The following is a 20,410-nucleotide window of genomic DNA, read 5'->3' on the forward strand; positions in this document are numbered from 1 at the left end:
CTACGTTACAGCTTTATTCTAAAATATATATTTTTTAAGAATCTTCTTCAATCTTGAAACAATACCCCATAATGACAAAGCATGGTTTTCAGAAATGTTTGCAAGTTTATAAAAAATAATCATTCTAACCACATACTGTCCATAATGTAAATACATCCCATCACACACACACACACACACACACACACACACACACACACACACACACACACACACACACACACACACACACACACACACACACACACACACACACACACCACACACACACACACAAACAGGCAGTCTCCCCTGAACACTTGATGTTGAGATGTGTCTGTTACTTGAACTCTGTGAAGCATTTATTTGGGCTGCAATTTCTGAAGCTGGTAACTAAAGCCAGTTTCATCACAGCGCTTGATGGTTTTCGCAACTGCACTTGAAGAAACATTCAAAGTTCTAGAAATTTCCCGCATTGACTGACATTCATGTCTTAAAGTAATGATGGACTGTCATTTCTCTTTGCTTATTTGAGCTGTTCCTGCCAGAAATATGGACTTGGTATTTTAGCAAATAGTGCTATCTTCAGTATACCACCCCTACCTTGTCACAACACAACTGATTGGCTAAAACGCATTAAGAAGGAAAGAAATTCTACAAATTAACTTTTAACAAGGCACACCTGTTAATTGAAATGCATTCCAGGTGACTACCTCCTGAAGCTGGTTCAGAGAATGCAAAGAGTGTGCAAAGCTGACGTCAAAGCTGGGTGGATACTTTAAAGAATCTCAAATATAACATATATTTTGATTTGTTTAACACTTTTTTGGTTACTACATGATTCCATATGTGTTATTTCATAGTGTTGATGTCTTCACTATTATTCTACATTGTGGAAAATAGTAAAAAATAAAGAAAAACCCTGAGATGTGTCCAAACTTTTGACTGGTACTGTATATATGTACACTCTGGACTACGACATATTTCTATGTTTCTTATGTCCATTCTTTTACTTTTAGATTTGTGTGTTTTGTCAGATATTACTGCAGTGGTAGAGCTAGAACTACAAGCATATCGCTACACCCGTTAAAACATCTGCTAAATGTGTGTATGCCATAAATTAAAATGTATTTGATTAAAAAATATTACAGCTGTAGAGGACACGTTTATTTAATGAAAATATACTTCATTATTACAATAACAAACATTTCCTATCATGTTGCAATAATAAATATAGTATGCAAAGTCCTTCATGAATACAAAACAAAATGCACGGAAACATTGATACATTAGGCTATGTATAACTTAAGTCAATCACAGAATTATTCAGTATAAAGAATTATTTACTCCACAGAGTTGTGAATACATTACTACACAATAAATAAATGCATAAAAAAACAAATAAGTAAACATGTAAATAAATAGTTGAATAAATAGATATATAAATAAATAATATGTACACAACACACACATAACGCTCATTGGCTACTTAATGTTGTGTCTAGTCTTTGTAGGTGTGCCAGCACCACTGTCCTTATGTCTTCCCAGCCGCTTGCGCTGTATTCCTGCATAAATGAAATAGACTTGTTAAAAATTTAAGAATAGACACATGTTGTATCATCATATAAATACATCCAGATTTGGTGAATGTACTCTCTTTGTAAGATAAATGGATCAACCTACCTCGCGTTTCAAGTAATTCTTCAGGAACTTGAAGTGAAGGCTCATCTTTTTGTTCACTCTTTTGACAGATTTTGATAGTCTAGTTTTCATAGACTTTACCTGTTAGAACAAAATACAAATAATTCATTTAATATTATGATTTGTTTAACATGTAACCACTTATATTATAATCTAGTAGGATAGTATACTGTTTTTCCTTTTTGCATTAATGTTTAAGAGGCGAAAATCACAAATGACATACGCATTGGTCCAGCTCCGAGGTCTGGCGATAGAGGTCATTCATAAACTTGTCAACTCCTTTCTGGTCCCAGGCGGTGGACTCATATTTACCACTGCTGTACAATTTCTTTATAGCGTTCAGAGTATGCGAAATGAAGGCCATCTGTTCCTCAGCCTAGAAGAAGAGTGAACTGTATTAGTATATGCCTTGTGAATTGATGGCAAATATCAGAACATTTTTGCAAATTGCATATTCGTTATAACCTAATTATATACGCTGCATTCGGGAAGTGTTCAGAATCCTTCACTATCTGCACATTTTGTTACGTTACAGCCTCATTTTGAAATTGAATAAATATGATTTCTCTCATCAATCTACACACAATAACCCATAATGACCAAGTCAAAAAATGTTTTTAGACATTTTTTGCTAATTTATTCAAAACAAAAAACTGTTTTTGCTTTATCATTATGGGGTATTGTGTGTAGATTGATGATGATTTTTATTGATTTGTAACCAATTTTAGAAACACATTTTGGCAAAGGTGAAGGGGTCTGAATACTTTCCGAATTCAGTGTTTAATCCACTCTTAGAAAAAAAAGGTTATGGATAGAACAAAACCTTTTTTATGCATATTTCTTACCTTGAAATTATTGACTTGTCTGTATTGTTTGTCAGGGAAAGTGATCTGAGGATCTCGAGAGACTTCATGACCCTGAATTGCCAAAAAATATTAACAAAATCTTGCATTATTATTACTGTACCAAAAGGAGTCAGGTAATTTAAATAAAACATTGCAGCTCATGAAATGTTGAAAAGATGACAACTGCTCAATGACCAGGCAGTGTATAAACATGACCCTATATCCTACCATTTTCTGAAGCATCGTTATGATGTTGTTGCTGAACACTTGGAACATGCTCGGAGACCGAGGCAGTGTCTTCATCCACGTGCATCCGATGGTTTTATTCCAGGTGCAAATCGTCATGACCAAGCACATCCAAAAGCTGATTGAACCCATTTTAGAGTTGGTAAACTGTAGTTCTCGTTCTGTCCGCAATCAACGTTAATGCCCTTCCGAAAGATAGCCTACTTCGTCTAATTCCGACAAAAGTGAGTCTTCCGCAACGGATAAAGAGATAACGTGTTCTTCCTGATCGATCAATTTCTCGAATATCCGAGTTCTGCCATGCTCCAACCTGTGTCGATCCTTTATACAAAGAGTCTGCAAGGTATTCCAAAAGTGAAAGGTGGAAGTTCCCTTACACTTTCATACCTGAGTGTTGTTTTACGTCTGGAGAAAATGCAGGGAAAGGAAAGGTGTATCGCTCGAAGAATTGTTACATCTTGAGTTATTTGCTGTTTTATCATGAAATATTGGCCTTTTAACCAGGATATTGTTGATAAAAAAATAAACATGTGAATCCATCGGACTATGGCCTAAATAAATATCACCATATAGAACATTTTTGTTTGGCCTTTCACTTCGAAAACCACAGTATTTCATGTTTGAAAACGCAACACCTTTTCATTTGCACACAGCAACTTTGGTGTCAACTACGTTGTAACCACCTGCTTAAAGGGTAATTGTGGTTTGTGGACCCCAACTGCTTATGTAAAGATACAGATCAACCTTGTATGGGTTGAATGAATTACACACTCAACATGGCTTTATAACGTTTTAGAAACAGGTTTGGGTGGTCTGAAATATTTTGGTAGACCCCCTTCTATATGCTCCCGGATTTCAGAAAAAGACACTGGTATCCTATGAAGTGCACAGACAGTACAGACCTTGGGAATACTGCTTCAATTGGAGCCTATATTGCGGGGGCTTTTAAATCTGGGCCTATAGGAATGTGTGTGTAAAATAGGTCTTTCACGTCGATCATCTGTCAAAGTATTCAATATTCTTGTCTTTAATCGACTTGTAAATACATATTTTATTTATTCATCCAGTTATGTAAGTTGAAGGGACCTCTGAAACTATTACCTTTCCTCTCCAGAGACTGAAGAGTAGAGGCTTGGTTTGAAGAGCGATTGGTATACTCCATTGAACTAATATTCAAATGATTATAATAATTATGTTGCATAATATCCAGTATATACTTTATATTATTAATAACTATGCAATAAACAATATTTTACAGTGATATGATGCCACAGTCATATGATTTACTGTCTAAAAGTGTATTCTAACGGCGTTTATTGTTTTTAATTGAAGATGATGTTTGTATGGAATTATGCGGAGGAGTAAGATTACATTTAGGATAACATTTCATTGAGAAATTCGTCTATATTCAACGGTTGATTCACACCACACAATTTTACAAAATTGCTAGCACAATTCTAACAAATATAAGCTCTCTGTGTGTGTGTGTGTGTGTGTGTGTGTGTGTGTGTGTGTGTGTGTGTGTGTGTGTGTGTGTGTGTGTGTGTGTGTGTGTGTGTGTGTGTGTGTGTGTGTGTGTGTGTGTGTGTGTGTGTGTGTGTGTGTTAATTCAAATATTATACACACTCTTAGAAAGGGGTTCTATATAGAACCTTCAGGGGTGCCATATATGAAACAATCAATAGAACCCTTTTTGGTTCTATCTTGAACCTTTTTTCCTAAGAGTGCGTGGTAATTTTATGGAACATGGAGGAATAACATAAACACATAGGAGTGTCATAATTAATATACCTAACAAAATGACTTATAAAACATGTTTTAATAAACTTTTATGCAAATGTACTTACAATATGCTACCTATTTATTTCTTTTGAAAAAATCTCAGGATGCTCCCTATTTCATCTCTCAAGACCTCCCGTGCGCACGAACTGGAATTCTGAAAGAAAAAACGAGAAACTAATATTATTTTAAAGAAAACATAGTATAAGTAGGCCTACATCATATTTATAGGCACCCCTCTCAATAGACTACATTTAAAACCCCAAAAAGTAAACCTAGGGGATATTTACCTTACCTGAAAGAAAGTCGTCCAGCTGTTTGAAGTAGTTCTTCACCTTGTCTCCCATTGGAGGGTCAAGAAGCAGACTCATGTTTTTGACCTGAAAAAAATTGTAAACATAACAAACAACTTGAATATAAATTCTCTTGTGAATAATATTAATAACATGAATTACACGGATACTATGGTTAATAAAGTAATAGCCTACTGTGTAATGCAATGAACAAATACAACAGCATTACCAAGAACGTACACATTCCGAATAGGTCATATTTTGTCGAGCAAGAAGGTCTTGGAGATCCCTGAGTTTGATGGAATTCCATTTCACAAGTGTTAGGTTTTGTTGGAAGAGCTCGCTGGCTAGTTGAAACATGAAGCTCAGTGTGCAAAGCTTTTTTACCATCTGTAATGAAAATCACACCCCGTAAAACCAATTCATTTGAAGACTAACACTTAAGTTATTATAGCCACGCATGATCTTCATATTGGCTGTTAAGCATCACCTATAATGAACGCGTTGATTGTATATCCATTATCCATGCCGCCTCTTGGATACAGCTGGGTCTCCCCCCGACCACACACAAAAAGTCATAACCCACTTCTATAATTTCTCTAATTAAAATAGGATTTTAAACTAAACCCAAACCTTTACCATACTTCTAACCTTATGCCTTACCCTATCCTTAAATTAAGACCGAAAAATGCATTTTTGTTTTCATGATTTTTTACGATATAGCCAATTTTGACTTTGTGGCTGTGGTAACTAGTAGAACCCCCCATAAACTCTTCCACGTTCGAAAACGAAACTTTGTACATGCCACTGCATTTCGTCATCTATTCAATAGGTAGAAAGTTACACGTCACCTTTTTACATGCTGACAAAACCGGCTCTGCTCGTGCATCCGCGTGCGCATGTTGATTTTGTCCATCCCCACCAGATGCATGTTAAAATACCAAAATCTATTTATAGCCAACTATATTGAACAAAATATAAATATTCAGCTCATTTAGTCTCAGAAAATGCTAATTAGCATCAAAGTAGACATGATGCAAAACTACAAATCCCTGCAACCTCTTGCATGTCATCTCTAGGTGACATCTTTGCTAACAGGTATTGTGTCAATTTAAGAACAAGACAGTTCACAGAATTGTGCATTTAAAGACATTTTGTCAGTTCATTCATTACTATATTTTAGCTAACATTAGATAGTTAATCCAGAGATTCTTACCTTTGCCTCTATACAGCCGTCTCATCCAGATCATGATGGCATTTGTAATTCTTTATGATAGCGACATTAGCAGCTAATTACCTTTGGCTTTTTTTTTGTGTGTGTGTGTGTGTGTGTGTGGGGGGGGGGGGGTTAAATACAGGCGAATATATTGATAAAAGTCACCTTGTGATAGAGATTTATATGCTTATCAAAACATGACGCCACGGTAAGCCTACACGAAATACACCCCTTATTTTAACCTATACAGGATAGGTGTCCCTAGACCAGGAAGATATTTGCTAACATGCGCCAATGTGACTAGAATGACTAGTAATCAACAGGAAACTTTCCAGGACATAGACATTTTATATGGGCAGAATGCTTAAATTCTTGTTTATCTAACTACAGCGTCCAATTTACAGTAGCTATTACAGTGAAAAAATACCATGCTACTGTTTGAGTAGAGTGCAAAACAACAAAACACTTTTCACGCCAACTGGTTTGATACATTCACCTCTGAAGGTAAATAATGTACTTACATTCAGTAATCTTGCTCTGATTTGTCATCCTGAATTGTCCCAGAGATAAAATGTAGCATCATTTTGTTTGCTAATATACATTTTTATATTCAGATGTAGCAACTGGGTTCTACAGTTTGGACCCCTGCTGTCTCTGTATATATGAGTGCAAGAATCAAGTACAAGAGAAACATTGAAAATTATTTGTCTGTGTGCTATAATTCAGTCAATATCTGATGGATAAAATAAATACAAATAGTTTGGAGTATCTTCATCCATTGTAAAGCTTTTACATGTATTAGAATCGTTTTTTCAACCTTCAAACAATTTGGATGACCGGCCTGAGACGGCGCACACCTTTTAAAACCCGCACCGCCAGGGGATAAGCCCACCGAGTGGCACCATCAATTCACACATGACACGCTGAAATAGCTGCTCTATATACCTTCAGGGTGGAGAATTGACGACCCTGCTCGAATAGACCCTGTATGAACATTAAAATGTCCACAAGAGAGCTCTGATAAGAACGAATTCCTTTCTTTTGGCACCAAAGCTCAAAGCCCGCCACTGAAATCCATACAACCCTCTCGTGGAGCGTGCAGTTGCGGACTGTACAGTAGCAATAACGTTCAGCGGTAAACCCCTTGCCATCAAATTGGACCTTCCAGGGGCCAAGCCCAGAGATTCCAAATCTCTGGCTGCAGTTGCCAGACCTGCCCCGTGCGCCCAGGGGCGAAAATCTGATATCAACTTTGGAGGGGACAATTACATTACATTTTCTCAAGAGCAATTCCTGAGGGGGACACCAAAAGTAGTGCTGTAACACAGCCTACGTTGTAATATGTTAAATGTATATTGAGGAACCATAATTACTACTACTGAATAATTGATAGATACAATAGTTAACTGAAGGGTTGTCCCAACTTGTTAAAATGTTTAAATCATTATAATACTACTACTAATAATAGTTATAGCAGTGTTCATTATCAATCCAGTATGTATGCAGGTATTTGTATTTGCAACCAGCAATACCAAGAAAAGCCAGTAGGTGGCAATGGTACTGTACACTGTTTATGGGTGCAGTTTTCATCAATACAATGAACATGGTGTGATCTCATCTAAAAGACTCTCCATTGAGAACCATCACAAAGTTGGTCTCCGTATTGAATTGACCTTTTTATTGAACTTTTTCTGATACATTTATATAGTCATGAAATATGTGCCACTGGCCTGAGTCTACTACAATAGCTTTACAAGAACAAAAAGCTCAAAATAAGTACAGTTCTAAAAGCGAAAAGAACTACTTCAATGAATAACCCAAATAAATCATCCAAAATATCCTTCAAAAATACTTATTTATTGTTCAGTCAGTGTCTCAACTCTTCAAACAGCAGGCATGGACAAGTATGTCACACTAAGTATGCAGTTTTAAATAAAATAACATCAAATAAATAATTTGTAAGTGTACTGTCATGTACTACAAACTGAAAACTACTAAACAAAAGAACAAATATCATACTATACACCGAGGGTTCTCAAACAGGGGTCCGTGGACCCCTAGGGGTCCCTGGTGTAATTGCAAGGGGTCCGTATAATAAAAAAGTGTAATGAACGTATTCAGCACAAGGATTCCAGTAACTTTACATAAAATAGAGGGGGTGGAGGTCCCTGAGAACCACTCAAAACCTTGCCTGCCTTGCCTCAAAATATGCAGGGGTTCCAGTACCCCAAAAAGGTTGAGAACCACTGCTATACACACTACTGAACAAAAGAACCGAACATATGCTTGTGGGTTTCAATGGATCCAACAAATTGCTGGCAGATATTTTCCCTCAAGACCATCCAGCCTGCCTTTATGTACATTACAGACAACTACGTCGTTCACTTTCTCTTGGCCCATGCTAGACCGTAGCCAAGTCTTTAACCGGCGGAGTGCACTCAGCCTCACATGAAGACACTGGCACCACAAACAAAATTCTGATCAGCACCTCAACTTGGTAAATCAACCCCTGCACCTCCACTGGAAGCCTCCTGAGGACCTCTGCTGCCTCCACTGCTGCTACAGGGGCATTTGTTGCAAAAGAGAGGCAACTGCACTGAAAGAGAATCTATGTTCAGCTCAGGGCACTGATCTAGAAACTCATCCAACTCCCCCGTGAGAAGCGGTCTTTCTAACTTGTGCAGGACTTTTAGACTGTCCTGGTCAAAACAGACACCAAACTGAACCTCCATACCATCCAACACTTAAAATAATTCTGCCGTATAGTGATCCACTGCTTTGCCAGCAAATCGTATCGAGTGTGTCTCAATGGATTCAACGGAGTCAATCAATGTTGTTGCTTTCTCATACAGTGCAAGGTAGCTTTCGTCATTTCTGCTGTTTACTCCACGCGCTGGATAACTGGGCACTGATTAGATTTAGCTGGTGTGCTGTTACAGTCACAACGTTGCAGTTGGTTTGACAGTTTTGATGTGATGTGAATTTTTCAAGTTCCTAAATCCTGCACTAATGAAGTCAGCATTCGCTCTTTGGCCAAAAGATGGCTGGCTTGAAAACCCTTGGCTACAGTGAAAACACAACACTCCTTTTATTGATGGATTATAATGTAGCCAGGGGAAATCGCGAAACCATCTCTCTTGAAACGTCAACAATCTGTTGGCAAGAGTTTGCGGTTCTATAAATTGTGGGTGTGGCTGATATGGCTTTGTGCCATCACTGAGCTAACTGGACAATGCTGTGCCACTGTCCCCTATACTGGTGCTGCTGGCAACAAGGTTGACACCTGGTCCTGCCGTGGCTGTGACACTGTCATCTGAAGTCTCTCTCCCTGGCTCTTTTCCTTTCACCACCCTCACTGACTCACAGTCTGTCTCCTAGAAAATAAATAAGGTGTTTGTCATACTCCTAACTACCGGTACCCAAAACTGCACAATTAATCACAACAGCAATACCATTGCCTTAAAGAAATCTTAGTTCAGTCACCAGTTTAAGTTCAGAGTGTGGGTATCCATGGCATTTTCCAATTATGTCCCTATTTTACAAGTCTAAAAAATGGAGAACCTTTCATAATGTTGCCAAACAAAGACTCAACAAACTTACCTGAGACTCCCTGTCTCTGCCAGTCTGTCCCTGCATATCTGTCTCCAACTCTGCTGTCTGTGTGCCATCTGTTGCCTGCTCTGCCTAATGACATCATTGTGAAACATTCCCATTAGCATTTCACTTCTTTCTTATGAACATGTTATCAACTTGTCTTAGAGATATTAGGCTACTAGGGTTCTTACTCTGCGTTTTGGGGTACTGAAAATTACTCTGATGTCTGTATTTTCTTCGGCCATTTTTCTACCTGGCTGGCTACACACACACACACACACACACACACACACACACACACACACACACACACACACACACACACACACACACACACACACACACACACACACACACACACACACACACACACACACACACACACACACACACACACACAGTGTGCAGGTTATTTACAGTAGGAGATGGGCTTCTACCATCTATCATTCTAGATGGGCTTCGATCTAAAAGGTGACATGGATTGCAGTGACAAGGGTTGACTACTGTATGAGTTCACAATTTACACATATGCTGCAACCTTCTGTAATTTTAATATAGTTTGTTTTATATTGGCTGGCTTCCAACAATAGCTGAATTTGCAGAGCTTGCACCAATTCCGTTTCTTTGGCATTTGCTATAATCTTTGCTATCGTCAGTTTACCAAAACAGCGCCTATGGGGGAAGAGTGCCCCCTGCTGGCCTGTTGACATCACTTCAAGCAGATCAGAACACAGCCTAGCACGCAAGCATTTATTTCACAGCACCTTTTAAACATGCTGTAAACTGTGTACAGCCAGTGGGGACCCCATCTGTTTTGAGACCCACATTTTTTGCAAATATCTATCTATATGAGTAAGGCAGCTCCAACATGCAGGTGTTAGTCTAGCTCAGTGCATTCTGTGGTAGTGGGGCGGGCCAGCAGAAAATAGGAGCATTGCACTGTGACTGGCTCAGTATTCTGTCACTCATGGGGGCCCTTGCGCAATCGCCTAGCTTCAGTCCTTTAGTACTAGTAGACATCCAAAATTTCAGCCCTCTGGGTTCCATAGGGTTATATTACAAGGGCCCTTCCAAGAAGGCTCAAGGTCATTGGCCACAGAAATGAGGTCAAATCACGTTATATGTACAGTACCTTTGATTGGACAATTCATGTCAACATCTTACTTTCACAATCTTAGCTAGCAGTCATCATCGTGAATCAAGTCTACTGGCAAATCCTTTTTAATCCTTGTCATATGAAAATAAATAATGAAGAGCAAATGTAGATAAAACGTATTGGTGCTCATTGGCCATTGGACATAAACATTACACAACAAGTTGGAAATCTCAAGTTCAACAATGAGTTGTTTGGAAGGAATCGGTGACAGTGGCTAACCACAAGCATTGCAACTGGGAAGTCAGACTGGGAAAATATGTTTTGAGCGGTCATCCAACTCGGGATTGTAAATCTTTTTCTTTGATGACAGAATTTGCCAACGAAGGACCGCCGCGCACAACAACGTGAGTCCTAAAATGTCTTATATGCTGCTGCATAAATGATGTAATATGCCAGGGCAATATGGTCAGCCGTATCAGCTATGTTTTTTTTAAAAGGCAGTAAATGAGGCTGAATGAATGTCATTTGAAGTCAAAATCAAAAGTAACAGTCAGTATCTGGTGTGGCCACCAGCTGCATTAAGTACTGCAGTGCATCTCCTCCGAATGGACTGCACCAGATTTGCCAGTTCTTGCTGTGAGATGAAGATCGGCACACAGGTGCTTCAAAGTCCCCTTGCGACAATTTAGCTTTTGCAACGAGACCATTAACCTGTTAGGGCTAGGGGGCAGTATTGACACGGCCGGATAAAAAACGTACCCAATTTAATCTGGTTACTACTCCTGCCCAGTAACTAGAATATGCATATAATTATTGACTTTGGATAGAAAACACCCTAAAGTTTCTAAAACTGTTTGAATGGTGTCTGTGAGTATAACAGAACTCAAATGGCAGGCCAAAACCTGAGAAGATTCCATGCAGGAAGTGGCCTGTCTGAGAAGTTGTGTTTCATCTTGGCTCTTTTTATTGAAGACTGAGGATCTTTGCTCTAACGTGACACTTCCTACGGCTCCCATTGGCTCTCAGAGCCCGGGAAAAAGCTGAACGATATCGAGGCAGCCTCTGGCTGAAACACATTATCGCTTTTGGCAAGTGGCCGATCAGAGTACTATGGGCTTAGACGCGTGCCCGAGTCGACCGAATGCTTTATTTTCTTTCGTCTGTTTACCTAAACGCAGATTCCCGGTCGGAATATTATCGCTTTTTTATGAGAAAAATGGCATAAAAATTGATTTTAAACAGCGGTTGACATGCTTCGAAGTACGGTAATGGAATATTTCGAATTTTTTTGTCATGAATTGCGCCATGCTCGTCACCCTTATTTACCCTTTCGGATAGTGTCTTGAACGCACAAACAAAATGCCGCTGTTTGGATATAACTATGGATTATTTTGAACCAAACCAACATTTGTTATTGAAGTAGAAGTCCTGGGAGTGCATTCTGACGAAGACAGCAAAGGTAATAACATTTTTCTTATAGTAAATCTGACTTTGGTGAGTGCTACATTTGCTGGGTGTCTAAATAGCTAGCCCTGTGATGCCGGGCAATCTACTGAGAATATTGCAAAATGTGCTTTCACCGAAAAGCTATTTTAAAATCGGACATATCGAGTGCATAGAGGAGTTCTGTATCTATAATTCTTAAAATAATTGTTATGCTTTTTGTGAACGTTTATAGTGAGTAATTTAGTAAATTCACCGGCAGTGTTCGGTGGGAATGCTAGTCACATGCTAGTCACATGCTAATGTAAAAAGCTGGTTTTTGATATAAATATGAACTTGATTGAACAAAACATGCATGTATTGTATAACATAATGTCCTAGGGTTGTCATCTGATGAAGATCATCAAAGGTTAGTGCTGCATTTAGCTGTGGTTTGGGTTTATGTGACATTATATGCTAGCTTGAAAAATGGGTGTCTGATTATTTCTGGCTGGGTACTCTGCTGACATAATCTAATGTTTTGCTTTCGTTGTAAAGCCTTTTTGAAATCGGACAGTGTGGTTAGATTAACGAGAGTCTTGTCTTTATAATGGTGTAAAATAGTCATATTTTTGAAAAATTGAAGTTTTTGCATTTTTTAGGTTTTTGAATAACGCGCCACGGGATTACACTGGCTGTTACGTAGGTGGGACGATTTGGTGCCACCTACCCTAGAGAGGTTAAAGATATTTAGAAGAGAGTGTAGTTCTGTTCAGTTTGGAGTTCAGTTTATCGCTAACCTTATCACAGGGACTTCGAAGCACTGCAGCTGCATGCTGATCTTGGAATAAACTGACGATAGTAAATATTCCATCTGTGACGACGCCACATAAATGGAATATGTACTAACTAGCTTGCTAGCTAATGTTTGCTTTAGTTTGCTCGCAAGCTCTGCAAATTCATCTATTGTGTGTGAACCCTGCCAACATAAAACAACATCGCTATGGTGCAATTGACTGGGTTAATCTCACGTTAGTTATGTGCATTGAGTGCCTTTCAGACGGTAGACACGAACCCTCTGTTACCTTGCCATCTAAGGAACACTACATTGCATTGCTAGCTTCTCTCATTGACTCAAATTCAAATAGCTGCAAACACTGGTTGATGTTACTGTAATGTTAGCTAGCTAGCAAACATCAGCTAATATAGAAAGCGACCTGTGATTTATTGCAGCGAAAATGAAGACTGGTGACGGTTATAAATGTGTCTTCTTGTATTGAGTGGTAGAAGTTAAGAAATGTCTAACATATCCTTTGTTTGAACTACTTACTGGAGGTCATGCACCAGTGTGGGCTGAATCCGAGGCCGGTTCTCTTACAGTGACTAGTGAAAGTCTACACAACTATGCAAACTTTTCACATTTTACTGCCTTAAATTGCAATCTAAAAAGGGATTCATATTGGAATTTTTAAAAACTAATCTAAGTGAAATAAAAATCATACAAGTTTTCTGAAATCAATAAAAAATAATAAACAATGTATTCTTGTTTGCATATGTCACTCAACTAGGTGTTATACATCTAGGAGCAAATATTTTCATAATAAATCACACATTTTCTTGAATGCTGTCCATCTGTTTGCAAAAGTAGTGGTTCTCATGATTTGAGAGAAACTTTCCCTGTCTCTGTAATGTCAGAGGATATTGTAGAGTGAATTTCAAACAATGATTAAACCTCTGAGCCACCAATGAACTTTACATGTCTGCAATATTTGTTTAGACAGGAAAAATTCAGGTGAGGTTACGAAATAAGAAAGCTTTGTTTTAGAGTGTTTAACACAAAATCCTCAGAGTGGCCAACTGAGTATAAGACTGTATCATCTGCATATAAATGTATGAGAGAGCTTCCTACTACCTGAGCTATGTTGTTGATGTAAATTGAAAAGAGCGTGGGGCCTATGATCGAGCCTTTGCGTACTCCCTTGGTGACAGGCAATGGCTGAGACAGCAGATGTTCTGACTTTATACATGAAGTCTTTGAGAGTGGTAGTTAGCAAACCAGGTCAAAGACCCCTCAGAGACACCAATACCCACAAGAATTGAATGGTCTACCGTATCAAAAGCTTTGGCCAAGTCCATAAAAATAGCAGCACAACATTGCTTAGAATCAAGGGTAATGGTGACATGACTTTGTACCTTTAAGGATGCAGTGACACATCCATAACCTGCGCAGAACCTAGATTGCATACCAAAGAGAATACTAATGACCAGTCAGTACATTTACATTTTAGTCATTTAGCAGATGCTCTTATCCAGAGCAACTTACAGTAGTGAATGCATACATCTCATTTCATACATTTGTTTTCTGTGCTGGCCCCCGTGGGAATCGAACCCACAACCCTGGCGTTGCAAACACCATGCTCTACCAACTGAGCTACAGGGAAGGCCGATTTTCCAGTAGACAAGTTTTTCCAACACTTTTGATAAACAGGGCAAAATAGAAATTGGCCAATAGGAGTTAGGATCAGCTTGATCTCCCCTTTAAATAAAATACTTACCGTGGCTGTTTTTAATTCTGATTTGGTTTGTGGAGGTGCGTTTGTTAACCTGGGCAGTCCCACCCTAGTCAACAGCCAGTGGAATCGCGTGGCGCGAAATACAAATACCTCAAAAATGCTATAACTTCAATTTCTCAAACATATGACTATTTTACACCATTATAAAGGCAAGACTCTCGTTAATCTAACCACATTGTCCGATTTCAAAAAGGCTTTACAGCGAAAGCAAAACATTAGATTATGTTAGGAGAGTACATAGACACAAATAATCACACAGCCATTTTCAAAGCAGGGAAATATGTCACAGAAACCGGAAACACAGCTAAATGCAGCACTAACCTTTGACGATCTTCATCAGATGACACTCCTAGGACATTATGTTATACAATACATGTATGTTTTGTTCAATCAAGTTCATCTTCATATCCAAAAACAGCATTTTACATTGGCACGTGATGTTCAGAAAATGTATTTTCCACCACAAACTTCCGGTGAATTTACAAAAATACTCTTCATAAACGTTGACAAAATACATAATTATTTTAAGAATTGTAGATACAGAACTCCTTTATGCAATCGCTATGTCAGAAGAGGACTGGCCACCCCTCATAGCCTGGTTCCTCTCTAGGTTTCTTCCTAGGTTTTTGGCCTTTCTAGGGAGTTTTTCCTAGGGAGTTTTTCCTAGCCACCGTGCTTCTTTCACATGCTTTGCTTGCTGTTTGGGGTTTTAGGCTGGGTTTCTGTACAGCACTTTGAGAATATCAGCTGATGTACGAAGGGCTATATAAAAATAAATTTGATTTGATTTTAAAATAGCTTTTCGGCGAAAGCACATTTTGCAATATTCTGAGTACATAGCTCAGCCATCACGGCTAGCCATTTTGACACCCGCCAAATTCGGGGAACACTAAACTCAGAATTAGTATTAGAAAAATTGTATTACCTTTGCTGATCTTCGTCAGAATGCACTCCCAGGACTGCTACTTCCACAACAAATGTTGTTTTTGTTCCAAATAATCCATAGTTATGTTCAAATACCTCCGTTTTGTTTGTGCGTTCAGGTCACTATTCAAAGGGTAACGCGCGGGTGCATTTCGAGACCAAAAAAATCCAAATGTTCCATTACCGTACTGAGAAGCATGTCAAACGCTGTTAAAAATCAATTATTATGCTATTTTTCTCGTAAAGTAGCGATAATATTTCAACCGGACAATCGTGTATTCATTCAAAGAGGAAAAGAAAAAACACTGTGCTCGCGGGAACGCGCATTTCCAATCTCTTAGTCACCAGGCAGTCCACTGACAAACTGAGCTCCTATTATCTGCCCAGAGACAGGACACGGCTCAATCCACGTTCTGAAGGCTTTAGAGAGCCAATGGAAGCCTTAGGAAGTGCAACATAACTCATAAGTATTTGTAGTTTCTCTAGAGATTCAAAAGTAGAACTGCAGTTCTCAGATAGGCCACTTCCTGCTTGGAATTTTCTCAGGTTTTTGCCTGCCATATGAGTTCTGTTATACTCACAGACATTATTCAAACAGTTTTAGAAACTTCAGAGAGTTTTCTATCCAAATCTACTAATAATATGCATATTCTCGTTTCTGGGCAAGAGTAATAACCAGTTTAAATCGGGTACGTTTTTTCATCCGGCCGTGAAAATACTGCCCCCTATCCCAAACAGGTTTTAAACACATGGGGTTTCTACTGACAATTGAGATGTACAAACAATGGCATAAGGGTACAATGAGCGGAGAAGAGGCAATCCGTAATTTTGATTGAGACATTAATGAGCGAACTAGGTTGGACGTAGTCAATATAACTATTTGTTCAGCACTTTTGAAATGTACAGTGACAGAATTCAGAACATGGGCCGTACTTACACTATTCTTCCTGTACACCAAGTCAGAACCGTAGGATAAATAAATGGGGCATATAAGCAGACAATGAAAGTTATTATAATATTCAATGATTACATTTCTCTAAAACAGGCAATAGGCTACATGTGCACCACCAAGTCAGATCAGAAGGTGAAATTAAGAAGGGGAAAAGGCACCAAATTATTAGGGTGTGGCACATGAGCTACTAACAGCTTACTACACAACATACACTTAGTATTACTTTCTTAGCTACAGTATACATATCTCCCTGGCATATTACATCATTTATGAAGCAGCATACAATACATTTTTGGACGCACCTTGTTGTGCTGTGCTCACTTGAACAGGAAGGTGGCGCTGTGGTCCTTCGTGGGCAAATTTTGTCATCAAAGTCTGGCATTCTCTGGATTTATGGTGGGAACTGGGAACTCTGAACAAAAACAAGGTTGAATCATGATGACATCAGTGATCTTCAGGTCGGAGCTGAAGAAAGAGCCCCAAGTTCCCAACTTGCAATTCGGAGTTGGATGAACATTCAAAACCTATTGGCATACAGTTGGCCCAGCGTCGTCCGGGTTTGGCTGGTATAGGCCGTCATTGTAAATAAGAATTTGTTCTTAACTGACTTTCCTGGTTAAATAAAGGTTACATAAAACAAATAATTAAATACTGTAGATATAACGTGATTTGATGTAATTTTAACTGTGGCCAATGACACTCAGCCTTCTTGGATGGGCACTTCTAATGTAACTCTATGGCAGCACCCAAGGGGCTTGAATTTTCAGCCTCTACCTTTAGATTTTGCAGTGATATAGTGTCCCCATGAGTGACAGAACACTGAGCCAATCACAGCAGAACTAGAGAATATTACCTCATCATGGCGCAACGAGAAAACATTGCCAACCCCTGTGCTCCGTAAAATCTGCTGGCTGCCCCACCACCACAGAAAGCACTGAGCTATAGGCTGAAAGGCTGATTAAATTATTCTGTCTGTTCGTAATCAACAGGGGTGATAAATTTGGTACACTTCCGAAAGATCGACTACTTTGTATAATTCCGACAAAAAAAATAAGATTTCCCCCAAAAGATAAAGCTATAGAGTTCTTCCTGATCGATCCCGTACCGAATTATTTTCCTTGCTTAAATCTGTGTCGGTCATTTCTAAAAATATTATTCATGGTGTTCAATAAGTGAAAGGTGGAAGTCCCGGTAGACAGGCGCTTTCATACCGGAGTATATTTTTCGTTCTGGAGACAACGCACGGAAAGGACAGGTGCATCTCTCGAAGAATTGTTGAATTCTTGACTTATTTGTTATTTTATTATTAACTATTGGCTTATCAACCAGGAACATGTTTTACATTAAAAACATTTACATGTGAATCAATTTTAGCCAGATGATAGCCTACGTAAATATGCATTTATTTGCAAACATTGCGTTCTCCTATATCACTATATAGAACAAAATTGTTTGAGTTTGTACATTCACTTCGAAAACAATAGCGTTTAATCTTGTCTTTGCAAACGCAACACATTTTCATTTACACACAGAAACTATCCTATCCAACTGCGTTGGAACCGCTTGCTTAAAGAGTAATTGTGGTTTGTGGACCTCAACTGCCTGTTTAAAGATAAAGTTCAACCTTGTATGGGTTCTATCAACTACACACTCAACATTACATTATTTCGTATTAGAAACATGTTTGGGTGGTCTGAAATATTTTGGTAGACCCCCTTCTATATGCTCCCGGATTTCAGAATAAGACACTGGTAGCCTATGAAATGCACAGGCAGTATAGACCTTGGCAATACTGCTTAAATGGGAGTCTATATTGCGGGTGATTTTGAATCTGGGCCTAAACTGTAGGTATGTGTGCGTAAAATATAGGTCTATCACATAGATCATCTGTCACAGTATTCAATATTATTGTGTTTCTATTGGAATTCTAAAGAAATATTGCATTTATTTATTTATCCAGATAGTGTACGTGAGTTGATGTTACCTCTTCATCTGTTGTCTTTCCACTATAGAGACTGAAGAGTAACAGCATGGTTAGCATTGCTATACTCCATTGAACTAACATTCAGAATGTGGAGTTATAATTATGCTGCATGGTATCTAGTAAATGTGTACTTGATAGAATTAATAACTATCCGAATCAGCAATGTTTTACAGTGATATGATGATGTCTTAAAGTGCAGGAAAAAATGGCTGGAATAGGAATTCAGAAAGTTTATTGTTTTTCATTGAATATTATATTATGTTTTTCATTAAATATCAGGAGGAATAAAAATCACGTTTAAGATAACATTTCAAGGAAAAGATAGTTTAATTTCAAAGTTGCATCACACATGCACAATTTTAACCAGTTAATGTCGTGTTTGTCTCTTTATTGCAATATTATAGCCTACGTGGCAATTATTTGCAACACGGAGAAATAATATAAACATTTACAGCTTACAGTGGCATAATTCATATATTCAACAACAACAAATTGGGGTTCCAGAATATAACTAAAAGTAACGCAACTCTCACACTTGTTTTATTGGCATTTTTGATTCTTGTAAAATAACCTCAGGATGCTCCCCAAAACGTGAAATATGTTTTATGTGAATATAATATACAATACACCATGGGTATAGGCTAGGCCTACTCAACCCCTCTCAAAAGTTTATATTTGAAACACAGTTGACAATAAAATGCAACCTATGAGATGCTTTACCTCACGTGAAAGAAAGTCGTCCAGCTGTTTGAAGTAGTTCTTAACCATATCACCAATCACAAGGTTTTGACGCAGACGCAAGTCTCTGACCTGAAATAGTAAACAAATAACATTAAGTTAAATATCCATGTGATTACATGAAAAACAATAATACTAATAATAATAATACTTGTGTAGTAAGCTAAAGTTAACAAATTAAACGACACCAAGAACGTACACATTCCGAATAGGTCATATTTTGTCGAGCAAGAAGGTCTTGGAGATCCCTGAGTTTGATGGAATTCCATTTCACAAGTGTTAGGTTTTGTTGGAAGAGCTCGCTGGCTAGTTGAAACGCAAGTCTCAGTGTCCAAAGCTTTTCCCCCTCCTGTAATCACAATAACACCCCGTGTGAGCATGAGATTGAACTAGACTAACACAGAAATTGTAGACACTCATGATCTCCTGAGCATCACCTCTAATGAAAGCGTTGGACGTTGGACCCTTAACCTTTCCGCCTCCGGGATACAGCCTCTTGGTCTCCTCTCCTACACCATACACAAAATACACCATATCTCAATAAAACTACTGAATATATGAATGAATCAAACTCCAATAATCAGTTTTCAACTAGATTAAATAACTTGTGATATCACAGTATATATACTACAGCCTAGATTCAGAGCCATATTTCTAAATATGTCTCTGCCTATATGGTCAATTTGTTACAGGTTAAAGAAATTAACCTACCATGGAAAGATAATTGAGGGTCTGGCGAGTTTGAGAAAGATAATACATTTGCTCCTTTTGGTCACTGCATTTAGCATACACAACCCGGTAAAGAACAATTACACACAGAAGATGTACCACAAAGGACACGTTAAGAGTTCCCATGTGTCCGGTGAGTTGATAAATCCCTGAACACTACTTCTAAACGTTGGTCCTACGTGCCCCACCTGTATAGTCTCCCTCATTGATATGCCATGGATGAGGTAATATGTAAAACAAGGAAAGTTCAAGTGGGGAAAGTGAAAGAGCATTGAAAATTCCATTCCTTCACCTTGCATAGCTGTTGACGACATTTTGCGTCCTTGTCTTCTGTATGCA

At 38.4% G+C, this 20,410-nt stretch overlaps 1 protein-coding gene and 1 non-coding gene across 2 annotated transcripts; both read right to left on the reverse strand.

Annotated features, from left to right (window-relative positions):
- Positions 1-1,457: 1,457 nt before the first annotated feature.
- On the reverse strand, positions 1,458-2,903 carry LOC123741679 (interferon a3-like). Its single transcript, XM_045714983.2, has 5 exons — positions 2,754-2,903; positions 2,526-2,597; positions 1,904-2,056; positions 1,663-1,761; positions 1,458-1,544 (listed from the first exon to the last, which is right to left on the reverse strand). The coding sequence occupies exons 1-5, from the start codon at positions 2,901-2,903 to the stop codon at positions 1,458-1,460; spliced, it is 561 nt and encodes a 186-aa protein (XP_045570939.2).
- Positions 2,904-14,539: 11,636 nt separating this feature from the next.
- On the reverse strand, positions 14,540-14,616 carry trnaa-ugc (transfer RNA alanine (anticodon UGC)). The gene has a single exon. It is a non-coding gene; the product is annotated as a tRNA-Ala (tRNA).
- Positions 14,617-20,410: the final 5,794 nt, after the last annotated feature.

This window comes from Salmo salar, chromosome 03 (genome assembly GCF_965601325.2).
Source record: "Salmo salar chromosome 03, fSalSal1, whole genome shotgun sequence".
Lineage (NCBI taxonomy): Eukaryota > Metazoa > Chordata > Actinopteri > Salmoniformes > Salmonidae > Salmo > Salmo salar.